We start from the raw sequence: 23,302 nt of genomic DNA on the forward strand, positions 1-23,302 counted from the left end.
ATTGGACAGCTGAGAAGATTCTGAGGAATGAACTGGACATGAATTATACATACACTTTTTAGGGATAACAACTAACAACTTCTTTATTCTTTGTAACGACGTTTCGGAGCTCAAAACGGCTCTTCAGTGTGACGAGGGAACGCTTTGACCGCTAACCTATCCCACCGCACCCCTGTGACCTATATATGAGTTGAAGTCACATTAGATTATGTATTGCTCAACATGGCCACTGTCTGGTATGAGCGTAGCTCACACGTATCTTTTTACAGTTAGTCATCAGTAACATGCCGTATCAATACCTCGACCTGAGTGACAAGAAGATAACCAGCGCATATAATCTATTCCACATCCTGTGACCATGAAGGCTGAAAGTGTTGTGATCGCTTTCCTCTCACTCTTCGTTGCTGGTATGTCTAAATATGCATCTTGTACACAATATAATATTTGAACACCATGCAGACAACATTTGTTTTAACGTTTGTGTATATCTATCATTCGTTAAGTTGGCTATCCCACCCGCCATATATGTATTATCAAAGGGGATTGGTACTTGTATATCTTACATCTGAAAACATAGTTTGCTGTTTAGAATTTATGGATCAGAAAAACGTTATTCGGGGCATCTTTATTTATTATTTATGTACGGTGGGAGATATTTACGTTAGAAAAATGCCTCCTGTTATTTTGTTTGATCAGTTGAACATGCTTATTGATGATCGATTATAAAATAAATATAATACTGAACTGAAAATAAAGTATCGGAGCAACTACTACATGATTTCATCGTAATAATGGTTGTAATATAATATCATAATTATATTTCTTAAATAAATAATAGTATTCTTCGTCCTCGATAAAAAATACAAAAAACATCAAAATAGTTATATTTCAACTGCCTTTCATATATTAGCACACAAACAGTGCTAACTGTCAAATATGCATTAAGGTAAACACTTGCTTTGTTATATTGATATATAAATGTTATTAGCGTGACAGTCTTAATAACATCACAACGAGTCTCTCCTCATGCCCAGTTGACTCCACTAACAGTGTTAACATCGCCATAAGGGGCGTCACTAGTAGGACAATGCGGAGGTGTTTCTTGTGATATGGCTATCTGGCTGATACATGATATAACATACGTGTGTAACCTTATACAGATTGATGTCAGTAGGTACGAAGTCTAGAAGTTTAATCAGGGTCTGACTGAATGCATGTGTGTAACGGAGTATCGGATGAAGTGTTTTACAGAGCTGAACAAGAAACGCCGATTTAATAGAAGAAAATGTGATACACGCTAGAGATTTTTTATTTGGGCTCTTACCGCCTCCGTGGTCTAGTGGTAGAGCGTCCGCCCGGAGAGCGGAAGGTCCGGGGTTCGATCCCGGGCCGCGTCATACAAAAAGACGTTAAATGATTGTACTTGTTGTTACCCTGTCTGGCGCTCGGCATTAAGGGGCTAAAACAAGGACTGGTCGGCTCGGAGTCAGTATACTGTGTCTGAGTGGGGTATTCATGTTAAACTGCGGCATGGTATCTCAGTGAGCTAGCACTATAAATCGGCATCAGTCCGGACTCGTACAAGCAGCCACACACACACATACATACACGTGCATGCACGTCGCTATATAAGTGCAATAATCTTGGACGCGACGTTAAACCCAATTTCACCTCACCTCACCTTATTTGGGCTCTTACGGTGTTTAAGCCTCAATCAATATGGCCAATGCCTCAAGTTAATCAAAACAGGAAAATTCTCTGTGGCATTCAATACATAGCTAACCTGACTGATTGAGTTGACCTGACCTGACCTGAGTGAGTTCAAACAAAATGTAGAACTTCGATCAAATCACGGCGAGTCGGGTTAGCGTAAGTGGGAAGGTGTAGGTCGATGGCTTGAACAATGCTAGAGATATGATGAGTACAAACAAACAAGCATATCATCGGTGGATTGTGAGACTCGAACCCTTAACCTGCGGGGAGCTCTGGTAACTAAGGGTCCAGCTTAGACATAACAGGGCTTTAAATTACAATGGTGTGTCACAATCTTTCATGATCTACATATAACTTCCCTTTGATGGTAATACATCCGAATGACCGTAATGTGTTGTCTGGTTCACACAGATGTGTTCAAAACGTTTTATGGTAGACATGTGGAGGGCATGTCGAAATTTGACGCATCAGTGATCAAAATGATATCCGATGCAATACCCTATTTTGACTGGTACGATTTAATGCCGTGTTTTCAGGTGAGCAATTGACAGGCCTCTGTATGTGATTGTGACTGATGTCATCAGTAGGGTGGGATATGCGAACACCTGGTATTATTACTATTTGATAGTGATTCATTGATGTATTCTTATGATGGAATCGGAATTGCACTGTAGAATCTGCTTTTAGCAGCGATTTCTCATGAATATGGAAAGGGTTTCGTCTCTTTCATATATTGTAGTGAGTGATTTCATTTAATGATGGCTATAGGGTAATGCTAGTACCCTTCCACCTCACACGAGACCACCTCCATGGTCTAGTGGTAGAGCGTCCGCCCGGAGAGCGGAAGGTCCGGGGTTCGATCCCCAGCCGCGTCATACCAAAAGACGTTAAAAGATGGTACTTGTTGTGACCCTGTCTGGCGCTCTGCATTAAGGGGCTAAAACAAGGACTGGTCTGCTCGGAGTCAGTATACTGTGTCTGAGTGGGGTATTCATGTTAAACTGCGGCAAGGTATCTCAGTGTGATAGCACTATAAATCGGCATCAGTTCGGACTAGTACAAACAGCCACACACACACACAGACACGTGCGTGCACGTCACTATATAAGTGCAATAATCTTGGACGCGACGTTAAACCCCTTTTCACCTCACCTCACCACCTCACATGACACATACAGGAACCGTTTCCAGTTCCACTCGCAATAGGTCCATTTGAATAGCATCCTCTTGTATATGGAAGTGTGTGTGTTGCCGATTATGCAAGTTCAGACAGAGTAAGTGTTTGTTTGATGTTTGTTAGCCGCAATCCATATTAATCTGTGATTCGAACCCTCGATCAGCAGATCCTTGCACAACCAAGGGGCCAAATCTGCACAACTACATTCGTTGTCGTAAAACTGATTACGTCCACGTTAATGGTATCACGTATATATTGTTGCTAGTGTTTTATAGAACTTCAGTGACGTCTTGCAACCAAGTCACTCGAAAGTGTGCTAAAATGATTAAAAACCCAGTGATTTTTATATTCATTTAAGCAAAGACTGAAGGATATATTTTGTCAACAGTGGCACCAAAGTACTTCTGAATCACTTCATCTCAGCAATTACAGCAAAGTAAAATCATTGTTACAAACTGAAAGATATTTAACCTGTTCAAATGATAACATGATCAGAGCTTATTGTAAACTTAGAATTGCATTGCATAATTTTAATGTAAATATATGTCGCAGGTCCAAAGACGGTGATATTGTGAACTCTATTTGTACAAACTGTTCATCCGGAGAAGTAGAGAATGAATACCATGTCTTACTTATATGTGAAACGTATTCCCATTTAAGGTTTAAATTTCTCCCCATGTTGCAAGGTACTTTTAAAGACCGTCATTTAATAATAAATCTGCTAAACTCTGAAAATCCTGTTTCTGTATTCTTAAAACATGTCTTTAAAATGAGGAATGTGTAACTTGATTTAAAATCTGATTATGTACATCACGTGACAATGGTAATATCCAATCTGCATTGTACTATGGGCCTTGATGCTTAAAATACTGAATAAACTGTCTGTCTGTCTGTCTGTAAATTATCTGGGGGTTTTATGTTTCAGGAACGACAGCTGAGACATGCTACGGTGATTACTCAAACATCTATTGCATGTTCGGATGCTGCTCTGACACATTTGTGATATATTGTTGTCTGAGTAATGGGTACGTATGATAATACCTAAGGTTAAAAACCTGAACCATGTCTGTATTTCAAATAAAGCTGATGCAGGGGTATTGAAATATTCTTGTGTTTCGGTATCGTGGCGAGAATGTACAAAATGGTTTGTTTGAATTTTGTTTAATCCCGCACCGAGTAATATAGCTGGAGAATTAACCGATACGATTTAGTTGGACTATTTGCCGCTGTTAGTTCGATGGAATATCGGCAGCTATGATATAACTAGAAATATTTACTGCCGTGATTTAACTGGAATATTTACTGAAGAGATTTAGCTGGAATATTCATTGCCGTGATTACATGGATTATTCATTGTCGTGATTTAGCTGGAATATTTAATTTGTTGCCGTGATTTAGCTGGAATATGAACTGCCGTTATTTTGCTGGATTTTTCACCGCTGTGATTTAACTGGAATATTCACTGCCGTGATTTAGGTGGAATATTAACTGCCGTGATTTAGCTGGATTTTTCACTGCCGTGATTTAGCTGGAATATTTACTGCCGTGATTTAGCTGGAATATTAACTGCCGTAATTTAGCTGGATTTTTCACTGCCGTGATTTAACTGGAATATTCACTGCCGTGATTTAGCTGGAATATTTGTTGCCGTGATTTAGCTGGAATATTCACTGCCGTGATTTAGCTGGAATATTTGTTGTTGTGATCAAGCTGGAATGTCGGCCGCCGTGAATTATCTGGACTATTTGTTTTGCAATTTAGCTGGAATGTCGGCCCTAGTGATGTTGTGAAATATTTACTGCCATGATTTAGCTGATGTATGTTAGAACAGTCGGTGATAAAAATATAGTTAACACAACCATCTTCTAACGCTTTTGGTATGACGCATCCGGGAATCGAAACACCAACCTTCCTCTCTCCGGGTAAACGCTCTCTCTGCTTCACCACTGAGACTGTGAATATACTGAATAAAGACAGAATAGAATGAATGACAGATTAACTACAGTCGCCCGAAAGAATGCTGTCACTCCTTAAACACAACACATGAGGTGAGGTGAGGTGAAATTGGGTTTAACGTCGCTTCCAAGATTATTGCACTTATGTAGCTACGTGCATGCACGTGTGTGTGTTTGTGTGGCTGTTTGTACTATTCCGGACAGGGTAACAACAAGTACCATCTTTTAACGTCTTTTGGTATGACGCGGCCGGGGATCGAACCCCGGACCTTCCGCTCTCCGGGCGGACGCTCTACAACTAGACCACGGAGGCGGTCCACAACACATGGAAGTTTCAGGGGAATTTTCCTTTGATAACAGGTCAACTTTTGGTCAAAATATTTCGAAGAAAACCGGGACGATGTATTAACGCCTGATGGACGAGCGAGCATGTGTGGTTTAACACCGTTTTGAACAGTATTTCAGTTATATCAGGGCATGCCAGCTTGATTTGGGACGAAAACCAGAAGTGATGCAGACCTTAGCCGTTTTCCACTTTGGTGAAACCCATTGACACTGGCAGTGGTGACTGACCTCGAAACATGATCAGGTAGAACCTGGGTTCAACCCATGATCATAGGTTTCTAGCACGCTTAAGATGTTGGATACCATAGTTCGTGCGCACCTCTGTTCGCGCCGTTGCACGCGAGTTTACTGTGACGAATTACCTCCCTTGACGCTCCCTGTCCTCTACATAATTGGTGGTAGAAGCAACATGTCCGTTAATGATTGTGGAAACCTGAAACATGACAGATTGTACCTTCGCTATTCTTCCCAAACATGAGCCGATAAGTAATAAAAAATAACTGTTCCAATGCATCTCTGAATTTTTAGATTCATTGGGAAAACAATGTGTAGAGTTCCTACACATTATTTAATAACTTGGTACATTATAGTTTCCTCCCTGAACGAGAAGCAAAGCTATTAATGGTTAATTAATTTCTATTAATGGATAAAGAGAAAGCATTGTAGAACATCAAACCTGCCTATTATGTTATATCTGAACAATACTCAATGACAAGCATAATATGTGATTGATTATATCTCGATAATGAGTTATCTCCCTTTTCAGGTATCAGGATTATCACCCCTAGCTTTCTTTGGGCATGCAAATACTCAATATTTTGCGTGGATTCCTACAGATTGTTTTTCTAAATTTATGTTGATTGGTGGATATTGTACGTTATGCGTGAAAATGGTCACTCTGTAGTGGGTTTGAGCTTCTAAATAACTATTTACATGAGTACTTGCTCCTTTGATACCCGAGCCACATTAAATATGTTGCTGTTTTCCCTCGATTGTTTCTATTTTTGGTCCTTTTTTCACCGTACGTGTATGTAGTTAACAAACATAAATAGTAATAAATACTACAAAGTAAGTTTAATTACAGTATTAGGTTAATGTATTTCAAGGAGTCAGCTTAAGTAATATTTTACAGTGATGTTAAATCATGTCATTTGAGGCCTACCCCACCATACGTGGGTGCCACCTACAACAAAATATAGCATGGAAAGGTATTGTGTTTTTTTAATTAGGTACTAGTATACTATACACTATCTTCATGTTACATCTCAGAGCGTTGAAGTTGGTTTCACTTGTTGTGTCCAACGTCTTTAAGGACGCAAATTTGCAGCTTACATAGGATTAAAGAACTATGGAATACCACATGAACATAAATAATTGTTTATTTTAGCAAACTTTAAACCTATCATAATTGATCTTGCTAATATTGTATCGCAGCTTCGTGTGAATAATATGCCATGTACAGTTGATATGAAAATACGAAGGAGCAGAGCTGGGTATACGTCTTAAAGGAGAATACATTTTTTATTTTTCCAGAGCTGGAATCGGCATCATCATTGGAGTAATCATCTTCTTTGCCGCCATTGCGGGCCTCATATGCCGACGTCGCTACGTTGCGAGAACAACATATGCCCAAGGGTCACCTGGGGTATCAGTTGTGCAAACATCGACAGGTACTGACATATATCACGGTTATATGAACTGCTGCCAGGTGAGCTTAACCTGTCTTTTAGCTCACCAGGTTAAATATACTCAGCCAAAAACGGAAAGGTGGAGGGGATCCTCCATGCTACTTTGACGTTATTCTACATCGTATTTCTTGGGTAGGTGGAGGGGATCCTCCATGCTACTTTGACTCAATATATTTTCTTCATAAATATTGGTCAACGAAATCGATCACAGATGCAAACACACCATCTTACAACACAATTCCTAGTGCTTATTGATGTTTGACACCAATAGTCCGGATGCCGTGCCAACACAACCATGTGCCATATGGTGAGAAAATCACATGGGACAAGACATTTCGAATTTCAGCCCAACCAAACAGTTCAGTACGTTGTGTGTCCATCTCCATCTTCCCGAGGCAAGAGAGTTAACTGCCTATAAAAGTCCAGTTTCCACCCTTGCCGAACTAGGCTGGAATTCCTGGTCTCGGTCGTAGCGCCACCAGTGGTTATTACGAGTTACGTCCCTTCTAAGCCTCTCCTATGGACCAATCCGATTCCATCACTTGCATTTGTTACAAACATAATGGCGGCGCCCAGTCAAGACGATCTGATCGATAAAAAAGATCTATATTGTGAAAAAACGGGGCTTACATCGCGAAGTGCATCAAATCATGCTAGCACCTTGATTAAAAACGAAAAGGTTTGGAAAATATCTGTTGACAATGAGTTGGCGGTGCACATGCTTTGCAAATCCTGCAATCGACCGAAATCTGCACGACAGTTTACGATCCGGATTTCGATTTCGTTGCGCGATCTTGATTGGACTGCATAGACAAGTTAGTCCAGCCAAAATTCCATAACACCAGCCGAATTCGGCAAGGGTGGAAACTGGACTTTTAAAGTCAGTTAACTCACTTGCCTCGGGAAGATGGTCCATCTCTAGTGTTTATACAAGGTCGTCTCATCTACCCAATTCCGATTGGGACATATTGCTGTCGTAACATTAAATTGTGCGACGTCAAAAACAGATCATTATGCTTCAAACACACCTCATGTCCTGTCGCGTTCACTTTGCGTGTTTCTTGACATTATCCCTCTCAGCGGTGGCAAACGTTTCTTGGTGTTGATATTCATACACACTTCAACAATCCACAATCCATGATAACAATGTGATCGAATTATGAGATGCGATTTCCAATATTTTCACCTTCTTCTATCCAGGATCCTACACGCAACATACATGATTATCCCGTGCATAGTGATTGTTTAGTTCAGGAAACATACGACAATACCCATCCATGTTCTAGTAGTGTATACCTTCCTTTTTGGTTGTGTTTATGTTTTACGGCCAAGTCTGTTGAAATGTATAGCTAAAAAGGACTTATGAATTGTTATCGTGTTGTCCTGAGATACTGTAGTTTTAAGATATACTAGGAAGTCAAAATGTGATTTTTCACCCATAAGGTCACGTAACTCATGTCACATATTCAATGCACCATGATATACCCAATACAACATAGTAAACAACATATGTTATGAATGCAATTGTATTATTCATACAGTCGAACCTCTTTGTGTCGAACCCGTGGGGACCTGGAAAAAGTTCGACTTATCCGGGGTTCGAGACATCAGGGGAATTTATGCTTATTTTGGACACTTGGGTCTCGCAAATGAGTTCGAGACAACCGGTAATTCGACACATGTATATAGTAGTTTTATCAACGGCGTGTAAATACACTGTTCGAGTGAAATGTCCATATATCTCAACTTGCCAGATGACTCACATCCATCGGGAACACCAACTTTATACTTATTGTGGGAACGTAGCTTGTAGCTTGAAAGGTGCTTTAAAGTAATTCGTTCCTGCCAGGTGACCTCATTGACATAATTATTGAATCGAGATTATTGCAAGGTCCGTTCTGAGTGTTATGGACACACTTGTCAGAGAGGCGCACACCCGACAAAGAAGACACAATTTACAAATAACAACTTCTTTTTTTTTAATGTTATGGTGACGTAACGGTATAGATCCTTATACCGTTGTCAAACAACCTTCAGGTAGTGATCATAATACCGTTGTCAAGCAACGTTGCTTGAATAATATACATAAATTGTAAAATACAGTTGTTTTTCCATAAATAATGTCTACTTTGTCATCCGTCAACTTCTAAGAAATGTCTATCAAACACTTCATGCACAAAGCACGTGATCTAGACAACCAGTTATCGGGCTTCCATGCTTGTGGGTTAGGTCGCTGACGTAACTTGCTAGCGATAAGGTGCTGTATTCGTGGGTAAGAGTAAGAGTGTGGGTTCGTAAACCGGGTTTTACTCCACACTAAATTGTACTACAATTTGTACTTTACTGAGTGTAATCCATATGTAACATGTGTTACAGTTCCTCATACAACTTATAGGCGTGGTGAAACTTGTAATGTCGTCTATATATCAATATAGTTGACATTATGTGCTGTCAACATAACCTGTTCACTCTAACATCAACTGCAAACATTGTGTCTTGTGTAATGCTTCTCGACAGGAGTTCTCATGAGTGGTTATATGCATTTAAATAGTTGTACAGTTGACGTGTGTATGAGCACACGGTGATTGATTGTTTGATAAAGTGGTACAGATGACAAGCGTATGATAAGGCCCATCCCTTGGTTAGTATGTCCCGATAGAGTTGTATCGTTGGCCTGTTTACGGTGAGGACTGTGTAGCTCACCTGGTTAAAAGTAGTGAGGTTGTGTCACTGAAGCTCATCTGGCTGTTCTGATATTATTGTTAACATGACATACAGACAGCGTGTCGCTCGACGTCAGACAGGTTGATAATATCTAAAGTAATGTTTCTCCTTTTTCAGCTCAAGCTAACATGGGGTATATCCAGGCGCCTCCTCCATATACTGTGGCGCCAAAGGCCTACTGATCAGCATATTCCCCCAGTACATATCACCAGCATATGTTTGACAGTTGGAGAAATGCCTATTGCATTACGAAAGATCGAAGGATTTCAAGAAATTTGGAATGAACTATTTTTGTCTTTAAAGACATCCTGTGACAACAATGGGTGTTATTAATAAAATTTGAATTAAATTTAAAAAAAGTTTTCCCTTACAATTCAAGGTTGAGAGATTGAATTGGTTTTTATTTCACTTTAATCAACTCACCAGAAAATGATAAGCTCAATTAAGTCAGATGCAAGTAGATCGCAGTGCTTCGATATGCTACTTACTGCATGAGGCAAAGCCATGAAATTGTGATCAATACAAAATGGCATGTTTCTGGTGAGAAACAACAGGACAAAATATCGTATGTAGAAAATCTCTTTCAATATTATCTGTAACTGTGTAAAAGTATGTTTTGATGTATTTTCAGCATGAAATTGAATAAAGATGTAAACTAACATATTATTATTTCTAATTATTTCTGTGAAGTGTTGTTCTGAATGTATTTGCATGTAAATGGACAAGTTTGTTTTCCGCATTTGTCTCTCAAGGTTACGACGTTACAGATGTCCTCATTATTGACTTCAGTGGAACAAGTTTTACATCTCGTGTCCACATCATCTTGTTTGAGATTTTAGACTATTGTCAAACAGCTACCTTGAAACAGTCAACATCAATTATAATGATTATTCCACTTTCTACAACTAACTACTACCTTTAATTTTGATAGTTAACGTTAACCAGTTTGGTTAAACCGACGAACACATTTACGGTGGTGATCCAAGGGTCATAATCTGGGCGAATCTGGATTGACACCAACGATGATGAGATCCTGGCATGACTAAGGGTCACAACTCTCACAGACTACTAGTCACCTCATAACCTCATTACCTTACATCGTTGACAGACCTGTGAAGATCCGGGGTAGAATAGGTCTTCAGCAACCTGTGCTTACCATAAAAGGCGACTATGCTTGTCGTAAGAGGCGACTAACGGGATCGGGGGGTCATGCCTTCACCGGTTTATATGCTTGGGATACGTGTCAAGTATTTCCTGAAGTCACCATTGCTTTCCCATCATCAGCAGATATCTCTGACAACACAATGCAGATTCTTGAGCGGTTTGTCGTTCTCACGGGTTTATTTGGAAGGTCAATGAAAGGCAAAATCTTTCTTCATGAAGATCTCGGACAGTTGACAACCTTTCAACCCAAAGAGGTAGCTCTGAGACAGCACCAATGCATGTATAGGGACATGTGCGTGACAAACGTCCCACACTACTGAATCTTGTAGTCAGGGGTTGGGAGAGGACACACAGTAATATATGGAAACCCAAGTGGACAACACGACGTCAGGCACAAGGAAATAAACAAAGTTATAAACTAACACTACACCTGAACGAAGTCTTGTAAACCTTTGTAAACTCTACACTGCGGTCTTGAGTACTGTGCTATGTGATACATTGAAGGACAGTGTCCATTGTAACTGAATTATGCAATCGTAAACACATACATTGAACCGATATTCCTGGTCATACTTAAGTTAGTTGATATCATAGGTCAATAATGTCAATAATATTTATGCATACATTCCTGTTTTAAATATATGAATCCATTCCCAGATGATTACGACTGATTTGGGGTCGATCTATTATAATGGATACAGTTCACGTTATTCAGGAAAAAAATGTTCTCTAGAACACGACATATTAAAAAAACTTAGGTAGAATATTTCTCAGTGAACCATTTATAAAATAATATGCCGAGCCATCATACGCATAGATCATACACTTATATATAGACACTTATATGATCTATTCGTATGGTGGCTCGGCATATTATTTTATTCATAAGAATAGATCATACACTTATATCATACACTTCAAAACTTATCAACTTATCAAGTCCAAAGATGTCAATTGATATCTATATCTGCTGTAGAAATAGACACTTTCTGAAAACTAAAACAATGGAGGCCATCTTGGATTTTCGTCATCAACAGGGGGCGCTGCGTACCAGATTCGAATTATTTAAAGCCTTGTTGCAATAAATCCTGAAAAAGTTACTGTGATAAATTGTAAGAATTGACCAGATAATTATGATATAATGAGTACAGATTAAAGTCATTAGAGATTTCAACCATGTTGGCGGCCATCTTGGACTTTCATCACCAGCAGGGAGGGCTGCGAACTAGATTTGAATAATATACATGATTGATGTTATTACTCCTAAGTACATTACAATGATAATTTGCATAAATTGGCCAGACAACTATGATATATTGAGTATAGATTGATATCATTAGAGATGCCATCCGTGCTGGCGGCCATCTTGGATTTTCTATCACCAGGGGGCGCTGCAAACTATATTTGAATTATATACAGCTCTGCTGCAATTCATGCATTACTTTGGACATATGTATAAATGGATCAGATAAGTATGATATATCGAGTATATATTGATATCATCAGAGAATTTAACCATGTTGGCGGCCATCTTGGATTTTCTACCATCAGGGGGCTCTGCTGAGGTGGATCCATTTAAAAAATGTTCGGAATGGTTCAGTGTATAAGTGTGCCAATTTTGGTGCCTTTAACCCAAAGTGCACAATTTAAGCCTAAACCGCCCCACTGAGTGTCCCTATTTCGTTTTGAAAATCCGTAAATAAGAAAATCTTACTTTTTTCTAAATACAACATAATAATATCAGTATCTGTGGAATGCTTATTTTATTTGCCTGTTAATGAAAACGTAATGGATTTTTTCAATATTTTCAGTAGAATATTCAGCATTTAGTTGAACTGTATAGAGAAAAACTTATCAAATACGAAAATGTATTTTCAAGCTTAAAATGCACCAGCAATGGTCTATTCTGAACCGACACAATGCCTCGAGGATTAAATTCTAGACCGTTAATGTCCAACGAGTGTAACACACGTTTCTATTGGTTTATTTCATGCCAGGGTACAACATGAACTTGTGGAGGAAAAAGCATGGCAATTGTCGCATTTTATTGTCATAACCGTTCACTTATCCATGGCCCATTTCATTATCTCTATCTTTATCATAGCCAAGGGATTAGATATTGAATATCGTACCATGATCCATTTCGACATATTTATCTTTATAATAGCCAGATCAGATAACTGATCATGAATACAATTTACCAGTCTACGTCCTGTTACCATGACGGTTGGAAGTATATTGGCTGCTTTCCTCTCTCTGTTCGTTGTTGGTATGTATTAAGATGCACAGATGCACAGATGCACAGAAAATGATGCACTATATAAACCAATAATTGTTCATCTGTCTACTCACCCTACTATATGCATCATCAATATTCATTGAGAGACGTTAATGGGCGTTAGGAATGAATGTTTTATTTTTATCTGAAATAAGTCTGAACGCTAAGTCTTCTATTTTGGGGCATCTTGCGTCGTTACTTTCGCGCAGTGGAATGCTTTTATGCCAGAGAAGCGTCTGTTTTTATTTTGGAACGCTTTTTTCTCCGTTCTATTTCTTCTTCACATGTGGTTGTTCTGAATGCATTTGCTATCATAAAAAAATCGAATTGACTTCCGCAGTGGTCTCTAAAGAGTTCCACGTTGCAAATGTCCTAAATGTCCAACATTTAGCGTAATGTTAAATACAAAACTTCAACGGCAGCAAATAACCAGTCTTGATAATCAACTGAATCTGATTCAATTTGGAGTAAAAGCCAAAACAGCGGTGAAAATGTTATAAATGGATCGCTAAATATCACTGATGACAACAGGGCCCACTTGCACAAAACGATCTTAGCGCTACAACTGTTATAAGTGTATGTTAAAGCATGGGTGTTAAGATCATCTTAGCGCTAAGATCGCTTTGTGCAATTGGGCCCAGGTGTCAATTACAGGGGAGCAGCCATCTTAAATTGTCGTCAAAACTTTAACTTCCGGAAAATAAGTTACTGGGTAATATAGAAAATACATCCTATATTTGAATCTGGTAATAAACATGATGTCATGTGTGTCATACTGGCTTTTACGAAACGAGAGTCAGAATTCGTGTACTTCCCGAGCGAGAGCGCGGGTAATACATGAATGGTAATATGGTCACTAATTAGTGATAGATGGGTTGTCGGTGATCAGATATCAGTTCGCTGTATCCGTTAGTTCGCTGTAGAGAGTTCGTTGTATACGTAAATTTTATATGATATTATATAGGAGATAAATTTGGGATTTTTTAACAGTTCGTAATATCCGTTTGTTCGCTATATCCGTGTTCGTTATATCCGTGTTCTACTGTACATGAATTCTTACACGAGTTTCGAAAATAATAATTTCTTTCTTACCCAGTATTTCTCAATCCTTTTTGATCCCCTTTTAAAAAAATACACTGTTCACCAGGGCTGTCCAAGAAATTTGTCGAATTTGTCTTCAGCTTTGTCGTTTCAAGTGTGACGTCATTCCGTCATTACGTCACAGGGACATTCGAATGACGCCAACAATTGAGGCCGGATGACGATAACAATGCACTGGTGAGCAGGAAGTGGCATTTGCACTAGTGCACATACGATTTGTATGAACACTGTGGGTAATAAAATAATTACAGTGGTATATCTCATGGATACTTTATGAAAAATGTTCACTTCTGTTTTAAATAAGGCTTCGAAGAGGGTGTGAATTAAACAACATAATAAGTGAGGCTCAAGCTGGCTTTGGAACAAACTATTTAACAACGCATTACATGTTTACACCGCAAGTTGTAATTCACAAGTAGGAAATTCATGTTAGGGAACGGACGACTTAAACCGCTTCTTCAAAAAGTTCTCCAAATTGTTTGACACACTGACACATGATGTTCTATTAAATCAAAGTTGGGATATCTGGAAGGTAAACAATATTATTTCCTCAATTTATTCACATTTAAAGGGCAAGTTCACACGGAAATGAACCTATTTTTCTTGTAGTGAGTGAGTGAGTGAGGTTTTACGCCGCTTTTAGCAATATTCCAGCAATATCACGGCGGGGGACACCAGAAATGGGCTTCACACATTGTACCCATGTCGGGAATCGAACCAGGGTCTTCGGCGTGACGAGCGAACGCTTTAACCACTAGGCTACCCGACCGCCCCTATTTTTCTTGTACTTTTTCCACATTAAAAGTGTTAACCTAGTAGTGTCATAGACAAAAATATAAAAATATCACAATTAATTAACATATGTTTTGCATTAAAACGATTTATATTTTTCACATTTACCAAGTGTTCTATTTTCATAACAAAAACACCAACGCTTATGCCCCTTGCAATATGACGTCATTGGTGCCAATTAATAAACATTATGACGTCATCATGCTATGTTAGAGCCGCTTCACGTGGTGTAGGTACAGGTGTGTGATTCTAGCGTCTCAGAGACCAGCCAGCATAGTGTTATGCTGAGTCACCACTGCGCCGGAGTGTGTCGTAGGCCATGTTATTTTACCGAAAACTGGTACTTGATAACTTTCGCGTTGAGAATATACAGGGATCCTGTTGAATTGGCACCAATTACGTCATAATCTAAGGGGGATAACCCAGGCCTGTTTAGCTCGAAAAACGAAGGCCTCATAACGGCATATCATTTTCACACTATTGTGAGCCTCCTACTTTCACTGTGAAAAAAATGAGTTTACCTTTTCAAACACAGATATTAACTTATTCTAAAATTGCGTTTTGTTTAGAAAAAGAAAGAAAGAGATGTTTGCGTGTACACTTCCCCTTTAACAACCTGAGAGCGGAAGGTTCGGGGCTCGATCCTCGACCGCGTCATACCAAAAGACGTTAAAAGATGGTACTTGCTGTTACCCTGTCTGGCTCTCGGCATTAAGGGGCTAAAACAAGGAATGTCGGCTCGGAGTCCGTATACTGTGTCTAAGTAGAGTATTCATGTTAAACTGCGACATTATATCTCAGTGGGCTAGCACTATAAAATCGGCATTAGTCCGAACTAGTACAAGCAGTCACACACACACGTGCATGCACGTCGCTATATAAGTGCGGGGACACGGTTGGCCCAGTCGTCTAAGGCGCCCCGATTCGCTGTGCAGGGTTGCATCCCTTGGGCACGTCAGAAACCTATGATTGTGGGTTCGAATCCCGGTTCGCCCCGATTATGTTTCTTGGTTTGTCAGCACCATACCCGTGCTCGTGGGTTTCACCGAAGTGGTAAACGTCTGAGACCTGCATCACTTCGGGCTTTCCTCCAACATTAAGCTGACACGCCGCGATATAACTGGAATACTGTTAAAAGCGGCGTTAAACCCAACCCGAAGTGATGCAGGTCTCAGACGTTTACCACTTTGGTGAAACCAACGAGCACGGATATGGTGCTGACAAACCTAGAAACATAATTGGGGCGAACCGGGATTCGAACCCACAATCGTAGGTTTCTGGCGTGCCCAAGGGACGCAACTCTGCATACCGAATCGCGGCGCCTTAGACGACTGGGCCACCCGTGCCCCCGGTTAGAAACGTAATGTCGTGTTATACACTTGTGACACTGTGTATTTACTGATATAACCGACTTGCGAAAGAGGACTGAAGTGGCGCGTTCTCGCCCAGAGACAATGCAGGGGCGTTACTGGAGGCCAGTGTATCTGGGTTAAACACGATAATACAAATGTGTAGCTCGATATGGATAAATCACTTGAAGTACGAAGCACGAAGGTCATAAGGTACATCCGGATTTAAGAGGGTGTATCAAGATAGCTGTTTTACGGGTCTATTATAGCAAGGTCTACCAAGAAGAAAGAATTACACGCTTAAAAAAGTTTACTTTCGCTCGTAGAAATAATTATTTGTACAATCATCAGAAATCTGGTCACAGGTATACGCAGTAAAGAAAGCTGCAAAAACCTTTCCACAATCATGCTAAAATCCCATTGTACAATTCCGACTACATCATAAGCATATGTTTATGGTTCGCTGTTAACAAGTGTTGATACCAGGTGTTCGCTAAGGGCGAGCGAATCCTGCCACACTGGTTGCACAAACACATGCAAAGGCGTGTCAATTGTTTACCCGAACAAACAAGGGAGCATATGGTACAAGTCAAATGAGTGAATTGCTTCGGACATTATTTGATCGGTGATGCGTCAAATCTGGAAATTTCCACATGTTTACCATGGAACCTTTTGAAAGCTTTACAAAGGCCCTGAATGTACCCAAGATCAAACAACGTCTGACCAAGAGTCGTGTGACGCACTTTGAAATCTTCAAAGAAAGATTATGCTCGATTGTACCTCAAAAGTAAACACCAAAGGCTGGAGCTGCTGGAATATTATTCATCTAGGGAAATAGACTTCTGGAAAGTTGAATCCGTCAACTTTGAGACGTCCGAACTGGTGCGTTTAAGTTTATGTGCCAAGAGCCTACAGTCAGTCAAAACTTGTCGGGGACGGAGTATTAAGCTTCATTTTGACCCACGGAAAAAATTGTTATGAAAGTTATTTAACAGCGCATAATGAACTAGATTTCATCATAGGATCACATCTCATACTGTGAGATTAACTAAAACGGTCCTTCTCATATCTCATCACTTACGAGAAGTGTTCTATAAGAGTCTAATCTGACCGAGCGATTTAGATGTGTTTGACATCACTATCGCTCCTGCTGTTGGTTCTAAACGAAATTCAAAGGCATCGAATACTCAATAACGCCCGCAAGTCTTAAAAGACAATATTTTCTCCTTAGCATATTGACAGCAATCAATATTTAGGTGATGAATGATATTATTTGATATAAACTTTTGACATGAAACATGGAGGGAGGACGGTCAACTGTACATCATTTTATCTCCACGTTGCAACATTAACATAACCTGTGTTCTGTCCCTGTGTCGAGAGCTTATTCAAGTGAACTTTATCAGGGTATTATTGTCAAAGCCTGAGGACAAATTAATATTATTAATATTATTATATTATTAATATTCTGGAATAACATCCAAATTATCAAAAGGTCAGTCGCTTTAGGGTGTACATTAAAGTAACATTAGTATAATCAAGTGTAAGTTTGCAATATTTCAATGTGTCACATGAACAGGGAGAGTGAGTGAGTATGGTTTTACGCCGCTTTTAGCAATATTCCGGCAATATCACGGCGGGGGACGCCAGAAATGGGCTTCACACATTGTACCCATGTCGGGAATCGAACCCGGGTCTTCGGCGTGACGAGCGAACGCTTTAACCACTGGCCTACCCGACCGCCCCACTGCCGGTTAGAGCCCACCACTCGCACAATTTGTATAAAAAAATAATTGTTCGTTGTCTCACGTCGAACAGTGATAGACCAGAAACTCCAGTTACACGATGGCGCATTAACTGATTTTGTTGAAACTTGTGAGTGAGTGAATGAGTAAGGATGAATACCAAATGTGTTGTGTATTCTATTAGAATACACCGCAGAGTTAAAGTATACAATACAACAAATACATCCGGGAGGTACCATTCACAATGTAACCGTCCGGATTTAATATTTCCCAATATAATCACTCATGTACGGAAACGTAGTAGGGTCTCGGTGAATTTTTTTTTATCCCCTACGTAGGACTTATAATATTCTACGTAGGACTTATTATCTCCTACGTAGGAGATAGTGATTCTAGGCCATACTGTGTCCTACGTAGAAGATAGTATGTCCTACGTAGGAGATAGTAAGTCCTACGTAGGATATAATAAGTCCTACGTAGAAGATAGTAAGTCCTACGGAGATACTAAGTCCTACGGAGATACTAAGCCCTACGTAGGAGATGGTAAGTCCTACGTAGGAGATAGTAAGTCCTACGGAGATACTAAGCCCTACGTAGGAGATAGTGATTCTAGGCCATACTGAGTCCTACGTAGAAGATAGTATGTCCTACGTTGGAGATAGTAAGTCCTACGTAGGATATAATAAGTCCTACGTAGAAGATACTAAGTCCTACGTAGGCGATACTAAGTCCTACGTAGGAGATAGTAAGTCCTACGGAGATACTTAGCCCTACGTAGGAGATAGTAAGTCCTACGGAGATACTAAGCCCTACGTAGGAGATACTAAGCCCTACGTAGGAGATACTAAGCCCTACGTAGGAGATAATAAGTCCTACGTAAGAGATACTAAGACAAAAAAAAAATCACAGTGGTCCTTCTACGCTTCCGTACTCATGAATAGCAATGTATGTGAAATTCTATAGAGGAAACAGAATAGATACAAGCAGATTTATTTCGGAATAAGGAGACGTATCATATCTTGGTAAACTCTAATGTTTCATGCAATACGCATTGTTTACTATGATTCACGGAAGTGATTTGTGGTTGGAATCGTGCTGACAATACCAATACTGTTCAGAGTACATTGAGGCTAAAATGATAAGCATCTGTCTGTGTTTTTGTGATGCATTCTTGTATTAAGTGCTTATGTATATTCAATGGTTTTGGAAACAGTGTCTATATTACCTGAATGTTTTGGTACAGGAACGGCAGCGGAAACATGCTACGGCGCAACTGAGAACATCTACTGCATGTTCGGATGCTGCAGTGACACATTATTTGTGTACTGTTGTGTCAGTAATGGGTATGTATTCTTATACAGAAAATAATGAGCGTATATTGTGTGTCGATGTAAATGCCAGAAAGAAATGTGTATTTCATCTAACAGATAATTAGTATAACTATATCGTGAAAGTATTGTCGCGCAAGACAATAACACCAAAGAACTGAATAAAACCGGCACGCTCTTGAATTTCATCTCGTTTCACGTACGATAGATATTCGATTGGTAAATGCTTTAACGTCGCGTGTGGCTGCTTGCACTTGTCCGAACTAATGCTGATTTATAGTGCTAGCTCACTGATCATGAGACACCATGTCGCAGTTTAACATGAATACCCCACTCAGACACAGTATACTGACTCCGAGCCAACCAGTCCTTGTTTTAGCCCCTTTTGACCTATACAGTTAGGTCTTTTAAGAAATGAGCAGATCTAGAACTTGCTGAAAACGTTACGGAAGACAACATATGTTCATATGAATGAAAATTTCATTTCAAAACTAACATGTCTTAAATTGATAGTACATTTAAGTCAGTGAGTGAGTTTGGTTTTATGCTGCTTTTAGCAATATGCCAGCAGTATGACGGCGGGGGACACCAGAAATGGGCTTCATTGCACCCATGTCGGGAATCGAACCCGGATCTTCGGCGTGACGGGCGCACGATTTAACCACGAGCCTACCCGACCACCCCTGCTCTAAATTTAAGCGTAAAGGTGTTGCTAATTGTGGCCTAAAAGCTGGTTTTGAAGGTTTCAAGGAGCGTTTGAGCATGAGCAAATCTCAAGATGAAAATACTTAAATACAAACATCTGGTAATACTTGCAATGCACGGCGATATGAAAGTGTGCTAGAAATAGGTTGATACCACTATATAAAATGTGTATTTATACTTAATAATCCGACGTAACATACATGTATATTCTCCTATTATCAGAGCTGGAGCCGGCATCATCGTGGGCATCCTCATCTTCATTCTCAGCATAGTCGGCTTCTTCCTACGACGTTACATCTACAGACGGAGAATCCCAGTAGGGGTTGTGCAGTAACATCGCCAGGTACTACATAAAGCATGGTCATATGTCCTGCTGTCAGGTCATGGTAGCTCACCTGGATATTAAACTTGTCATTTCCTGCTGTCAGTTTATAGCTGAATCTTTGCTGATTCGATGTCCATTTTATTGAGTTAGTGAGTGAGTTGGGTTTAACGCCGCTTTTAACAGTATTCCAGTTATATCACGGCGTGTCAGCTTAATGTGGGAGGAAAGCCCAAGTGATGCAGGTCTCGAACGTTTACCACTTCGGTGAAACCCACGGGCATGGGTATGGTGCTGACACACCTAGAAACATAATTGGGTCGAACCAGGATTCGAACCCACAATCAAAGGTTTCTGGCGTGCCCAAGGGACAAGCAACTCTGCACAGCGAATCGCGGCGCCTTAGACGACTGATCACATTAATCAGCACAAGTAACTTAATTAGGGTATCAACCTTATGACAGCAAAGCTAGGCTACCACACTTCTGGTCAGATCAGTGAAGCTCGCCTGTTGATATGCACTGATATAGTTGTAGTATTGGCCTGTTTACGAACAGATCATTGTATATGTAGCTCACCTAGTCCATGTGGTGGTTGTGTTATACTGCTAACGTGTTTAAGACCAGATCCCCGTAACTCATATTTATATGTTCTGATATATCTGTATTATTGGTACGTCTACGGCCTGATATATGCAGGTCACTCTTTATGTATGTTCTGGTAAAGTGACTGAGTGAGTGAGTTTGGTTAAACGCCGCTTTTAACATTAGTCCAGTTATATTGCGGCGTGTCAGCTTAATTAGGGAGAACAGCTCGAAGTGATGCAGGTCTGAGACGTGTACCAGACGACTGGGCCACCCGCCCCCCATGTTCTTGTAAAGTAGTAAAGATGACATGGCTATGACCAGATCCGTCATCTGATTTTATGTACCGTTTTACATAAACCCGAACAAGGGCAATGTCCTTTGAGCTCACCTGGTTAAATATAGACAGGTAGTTATGTGGTTGTATTTTCAGCTAGGCCCATGTAGTTCACCTTGCTGGATATGAATGATTAACATCACATCTTAAGATGTAATGATATGCAAATCGACCGTGTTCGTCACATTGTCTATGGATCTTTCCCTGTTAAATCACTGTTGAATAGTATTCATGATCTATCTTACGAGGTTATCTAGTCAATGAAGTGTTTACAGTAATGTTTTTGTAGCTCACCTGGTAAATATTGACATGAAGTTGTATGGTTGTCGAGTTTGTTTTGTCAGATTCATATAGCTCACCTGACAGTATCGATGTCGTTTTATAGACGGCATAGCTCACCTGGTACTATGTAGTGATATATGTAGATTGGCCGTGAAGCTCCGCTGGTCTTGTGTGATTTATACATGTCCGTGTAACCTAACGCAAAATAGAGGTCGATGGCAATGATATGAAAAGCCCTGTTCTATCTAATTTTTCAGGTCAATCAAAACTAGGCTAAGGACAAGCCCCGCCACCATATTCTTCCGTATGCAAGACTTACTATTCAGCACCCGACCTGATGCATATAATAAACTCACATGATGTAGACTGTGAAATGATCGCGCGACATAAGTTGAGACTTTTCAAGAAATTGACACAGTGTGTCAGCTATGGATGATAACAACAAATAAGATATTAAATTATGTCGGAAATAAAAACAAAAGGTTGAAACTTCAGTCACAGTATGTTTCTGATTCGATTATTTACAGTCCGCCTTGACATTCAACACCATTCACTCATTGACATACCTGGTTTGACAAGGTCATAGACGTTAGACGTAGGGAGTTAGGGGTGGGTGGGGGAAGGGCGGTCTACCCACTAAGATACATTGAAATCTAAAATACATGTACATTGAAATGTATGACACAGCAAGCACGTGGACGTGATATTGAACACATTTTGTTTGATCCGGGGTAGAATAGGTCTTCAGCAACCCATGCTTGCCGTAAAAGGCGACTATGCTTGTCGCAAAAGGCGACTAACGGGATCGGGTGGTCAGGCTCGCTGACTTGGTTGATGCATGTCATCGATCCCGATTGCGTGGATCGATGTTCATGATGTAAATCACAAGATTGTCTGGTCAAGACTCCATTATTTACAGACCGCCGTCATATAGCTGGAATATTGCTGAGTGCGGTGTAAAACAACAAACCAAGCCAAGCCAAACCAAACCAACCAACGACATCCTAAGGGGATGATGTTCCCTGTTTTGCCACTGTAACTATGAGTTCCAGAGGGGAAGAAAGCCTCGAATATGAGGAAGGTCTTCAACTGCCACAACAAAGACAAATTTTGATAAAATACATGATATGATTATGAATGATCTTGTCACACGCCACACATCACATTGCCAATACAGAAGTATCCGGGCGGACGCTTTACCACTAGACCACGGAGGCGGTCTCTATCTGCCAGAGACTAAACAACAGCCAAAGAGGCAAGGTTTGTTCATGAGCTGCATGGCGATTTTCTAGGTTTACAAAGGAATACTAATGGTCGACTACCTCCCAAAAGGTCACTGCCAGTATATTAATTCCCAATATTATCCTAGTCTGTTGTCGCCATGGCTGCAATGCATGAATGTGGCCTTGAACTCATGGAACATCATCCATATTCACCAGATTTGGACCCGTCGGATTTTTCACTACTTCCCACACTTAAAGAGTGAGTGAGTGAGTGAGTTGGGTTTAACGCCTCTTTAAACAGTATTCCAGTTATATCGCGGCGTGTCACCTTTATGTGGGAGGAAAGCCCGGAGTGATGCAGGTCTCAGACGTTTACCACTTCGGTGAAACCCACTAGCACGGGTATGGTGCTGAAAAACCTAGAAACATAATTGGGGCGAACCGGGATTCGAACCCACAATCATAGGTTTCTGGCGTGCTCAAGGGACGC

At 40.2% G+C, this 23,302-nt stretch overlaps 1 protein-coding gene and 1 long non-coding RNA gene across 2 annotated transcripts; both read left to right on the plus strand.

Moving 5' to 3' along the window:
- The first annotated feature begins 224 nt into the window (after positions 1 to 224).
- LOC124144469 lies at positions 225 to 10,261 on the plus strand. The gene is made up of 4 exons (XM_046513882.2): positions 225 to 407; positions 3,816 to 3,915; positions 6,724 to 6,860; positions 9,720 to 10,261. Exons 1-4 carry the CDS (start codon positions 359 to 361, stop codon positions 9,782 to 9,784), a joined length of 351 nt encoding a protein of 116 aa, XP_046369838.2. The 5' UTR covers positions 225 to 358; the 3' UTR covers positions 9,785 to 10,261.
- A 2,634-nt stretch (positions 10,262 to 12,895) lies between these two features.
- On the plus strand, positions 12,896 to 22,083 carry LOC124144516. Its single transcript, XR_006862423.2, has 4 exons — positions 12,896 to 13,035; positions 19,275 to 19,374; positions 20,287 to 20,407; positions 21,847 to 22,083. It is a non-coding gene; the product is annotated as an uncharacterized LOC124144516 (long non-coding RNA).
- Positions 22,084 to 23,302: the final 1,219 nt, after the last annotated feature.

This window comes from Haliotis rufescens, unplaced genomic scaffold (genome assembly GCF_023055435.1).
Source record: "Haliotis rufescens isolate VD_foot unplaced genomic scaffold, xgHalRufe1.0.p SCAF_7, whole genome shotgun sequence".
Classification (NCBI taxonomy): Eukaryota; Metazoa; Mollusca; class Gastropoda; order Lepetellida; family Haliotidae; genus Haliotis; species Haliotis rufescens.